At 41.2% G+C, this 4,064-nt stretch overlaps 1 protein-coding gene across 1 annotated transcript; it reads right to left on the minus strand.

Annotated features, from left to right (window-relative positions):
• Positions 1–463: 463 nt before the first annotated feature.
• Positions 464–2,525, minus strand: LOC121815211. The gene is made up of 2 exons (XM_042224888.1): positions 2,181–2,525; positions 464–1,885 (listed from the first exon to the last, which is right to left on the minus strand). Exons 1-2 carry the CDS (start codon positions 2,488–2,490, stop codon positions 807–809), a joined length of 1,389 nt encoding a protein of 462 aa, XP_042080822.1. The 5' UTR covers positions 2,491–2,525; the 3' UTR covers positions 464–806.
• Positions 2,526–4,064: the final 1,539 nt, after the last annotated feature.

Raw genomic sequence — 4,064 nt, forward strand, 5'->3', positions numbered from 1 at the left:
GTCTGTGCAGTATTTGGGAGGCCTGTAAACATTAAGAAACACAACTTTGGATGGGGCCTTCAGCTGTAAAGCCACATATTCAAAAGACTGAAAACTTCCAGGAGATAGCTGCTTACATTGAAATGATTCATTAAATAAGACAGCAACCCCTCCTCCTCTCCTGCTCGCCCTGACCTCACTGATAAAACTGTAGTTAGGAGGGGTCGTCTCGATGAGAACAGCTCCACTGTTACTTTGGTCCAACCAAGTTTCAGTTAAAAACATAAAATCAAGGCTGTGCTCAGTGATTAAATCATTAATTAAAAATGTTTTCCCAGCTAAAGATCTAACGTTTAATAAAGCCAACTTAAGTGTTTTAGAGGTATTACTTGTCCCCTCGTGTTTGGGAGCAGTCTGTGGCACACAAGGTATGTTTACTATATTTAAAGATCTTTTAGAGTGCATCTCTCTGTGTTTTGACCAGGCCACATGTCTCCTTCTGTCACCTAAAAGTACAGAGATTTTAAAACCTTCTAGTAAACAGGGTCCCAGCTTCTCCTGGGAAAAGTCACCACTGCCATAATCCTCGCAGCCCGGACCCTCCACACATCACACATCAGACTGCGGAGACAGAGCATGAAGGTGGTAAGGAGGAACTAAGGGGGGCGAGGCTGGGCAATGTGACTTCGATTGCTCTGTTGAGGGTGGGGCTCGATGGCGAACCTTTGGCCGCTCTGGTGGGGGGTTTATGGGGGACAAAAAGGGATTGGGACGGGGGGTAGATCTGAGCCCAGCATTGACCCGCTCCATCATCTCCTCAGTGAATTTCAGGTGTGGGGAGGAGGGAGAAAGGGAGGGGGAGGAGGGTGATGGCCTGTCAGGGGTTTGGGGGACTGGGGAAGATCGTGGTCCTGGTCCTGGTCGTTGGTGTTGTTGAGAGAGTTGGAGGCAAATAGGGACCCCTCTTCTTGCCTCAGATGTCTCTCCTTTCTGAGGCTCTTCCCGGGTGGGGGCAGATGGAGCTCCTCCTCAAGGTTTCTGCTGGGCTTTGTCTGTTCTTGGAGTACTGTTTGTTCCTCTTTATGAGATAACTCCTCGTTTATCTCAGCCTTGGCACCAAGCACAGATGGATGACGTATGGAATAAAACAAGTTGGAGGTGAACAGTTTCACCCCTGACTTGTTAAAATTAAATCCATTTGCTTTAAACAGATGCCTGCGTTCCCAAAAAATATTAAAGTTGTTGATAAAATGCACTGAGTGGTCAGCACATGCTGATATAAGCCATTTATTCAGTGTAAACAACCTGCTGAATCTCTCGTCTCCTCCTCTGACCGGCGGTACAGGTCCACTGATGAATACAGCTGCATTCAGAGAGTTTACAGTATTTAATAATCCAGTAAAGTCCCGTTTCAGAACCTCCGACTGTTGTTTGGACACATCGTTTGACCCTGTATGCAGAACAATGTTTGTCACAGTTGGATATTCATCTGCAATTTGAAGAATTCTCTCCTTCAGGTTGTTGACCATATCGTTAGGAAAGCAGAGGACTTTAGTGTTCTTACCGCACATCCTTTGTACATCCTTTACGGCAGAGTCACCCACAATCAGAGTTTCAGGCCTAGCCTTTAGCTTTCCCTGTGGCCTTTTACTTTTCAACAGATTTTCAGACCTTACTTCGCTACTTTTAGATGGATGGTTGTCCGATATAGATCCAGGGTCCTTTGATAGTGGAGCAAATCTGTTGTGCAGTTTCACATTCAGTTGTTTTGAAGGTTTGTTGTTAACCTTCCTATTCACGGTTGTCCAGTCCTGTTTCCTCTCGTATACAGGGGTAGAAGAGCTTCTCTGTCTCGTAGGAAGTGAAGGCCAGTCGGTTTCAGAGATTTCAGCTCGCTGTGCCCTGCCTGTGATACGTTCCAGGAGAAGGTTAATGTTCTTTATTTGTCACATGCATAGTTATACAAGTATAACACACAGTGAAATGTAGGCTGACACGCTCCTCGACATGTGCAAAAATTGGGGGGGGGGGGGAGAGGAAAGAACATTAGATATATATATAACGTATATGTATATATTTATATATAATATATATATATATTATATTATATAATATATAGATTAATATGATATTAGTATATTAGATTATAGATATAAGATATAGATATATATAGTAGTATTATACAGCTCGCTGTGCCCTGCCTGTGATACGTCCTCCCCCTTCTAGGAGACATGATTTATGTCTTGGTTTTGCACCAAGACAGTCCAAGGGGGGATTATCGCTTGAGGATTTATAATAGTGCACAAAGTCTACTTTCTTGGTCATGTTATCTGTGCTCCTTAGCTGTGTACTAGCTTGCTCATCGCCATTGTTTTGAATCAAAGGCAAGGTTGTTTCATTTCCACACAGTCCATTTACCTCCACGTTTACTTCTAAGCGATGAATTTTTGTCTCCAGTACTGCAATCTTCTGCAGGAGGCTGTGGTAGTCATCTGTGGAGAGGGAAGGCATCTTGTTGCTAGTTAGCCTAGCGGTTAGCACCTTTCCAGGCTTAGTTAGTTTTTTTGCTTGTTTTAATCAATTTTAAATCATGCTTTTTATTTGTTTTTGTTTCTAATGTCTCTGTAAAGCACTTTGAATCACCTTGTTGTTGAATTGTGCTATACAAATAAACTTGCCTTGCCTTACTCTCAGCCTAGTTTCTGCACTATTCTTCCTTATAACCCCCCCTTTTGCCACCACTTTCATATTTATCACTCCCATTTCTTCCCTCCTTTTATATTCATAAACCCCCTTTTCTGTCTTCCTTAAAATAAAAAAACAACCCTTTCCATAAAAAAACAACCACAAACCCACTGCTCCTGTGCGTGACTTCCATTTTTAAACTGTATGCTGCATTTATTCCCAGCATTTCCGTGATCTTTTACTGTCACACGGTTTGCTCTGACCTGTCCTGTTCCAAATTAATCAGATTTTATGAGCCCAGCACAGCAGAAAGCAATGTATGGTGACTTAGTTTCAGTTGCGTGTTTTATACATAGTAATTAAAAAATGCTGAAACAATTGCAAGAAAAAAAAAGCCACACATGAGTTTTAATTGATAACAAAAAGAAAATGAGAAACAGAAAAAAGCTCACAAAAATTTCAATTTAATATCAGTAGTTTTGAGTGTAATCAAAGGACTCTTTTACATGCTGACAGAGATTCTCTGTGTTCAAGGTTCTGATGACCCCGGGCCAGAGTTTTCCTTTTTTTTCCAAATTGTTATTCATCACATACAAAGACTTAGATAATTTTCTGTTGCATTAATAAAGGATTTCTGATTCTGATATTATAACTGTCTTAAAATCTCTTTTTAAATCAAGCTTGAGATATTTGATATCCTTAAAATGCTTAAAAATCTCCATAATTTAAAAATTAGGCTTGGATAATTTTGGTTTTGGGGACAACTATCAGCTTGCAATTCAGTCAACAATCTCTGTGGGAGCCATGGTAAGAGTTCGTTGGTTAGGCATGTTGGTACAGGATGAAATATCATGACAGGATTAGTTTCCATGATTTTAACTGAATGAAAGATGGCTTTTGTGTCACGATGTAACAACTCCTTGAGATAAATTACATCACTTTGAGGCCCTCTGACTTTTATAGCGTCACTATCACTAAGGATTATGACTGGTTAACCAACACATGAAATCCTCATTAGCTTCACCTCTACTTTTAGTCTTCTTTTAATATAATAATATTAGTTTGCTAATAAGCTACTATGACATCAAGATGTCAAATATTTAGCTTTTATGTGAGAACAATTCTCAGAACAGCCTCTGGCATCCTATGAGGGACGGTGCAGACAGGGTTAAATTCCCTGTGGAAGGGATTTTTTTTGGAGGGGCAGTCATGAGGTTATCCCCCTGTGTCAGACTGTCACTTTTGCCCGAGGCACCTAAGGAAGAAGATTAAGTGGAAATGACCGGAACTGGTGTTTGCAAGTGTATGCACAAGATAGGAGTTCTGTGGCCACATCAAAACAATGTTTGCTCACTTCCTGCCCTGCTGACCGGATTTGGCTCCACGTGAGCCTAAAGTTT

This window comes from Haplochromis burtoni, unplaced genomic scaffold, assembly GCF_018398535.1.
Source record: "Haplochromis burtoni strain Fernald_Lab_line unplaced genomic scaffold, NCSU_Asbu1 Contig_154, whole genome shotgun sequence".
NCBI lineage: Eukaryota > Metazoa > Chordata > Actinopteri > Cichliformes > Cichlidae > Haplochromis > Haplochromis burtoni.

Coding starts and splice junctions, on each gene's coding strand:
- LOC121815211 (XM_042224888.1), bottom strand. CDS start 2,490: ATGCCTTCCCTCTCCACAGATGACTACCACAGCCTCCTGCAGAAGATT. Junction 1,886..2,180: donor AGGGGGAGGACGTATCACAG/GCAGGGCACAGC, acceptor AACGTATCACAG/GCAGGGCACAGCGAGCTGAA.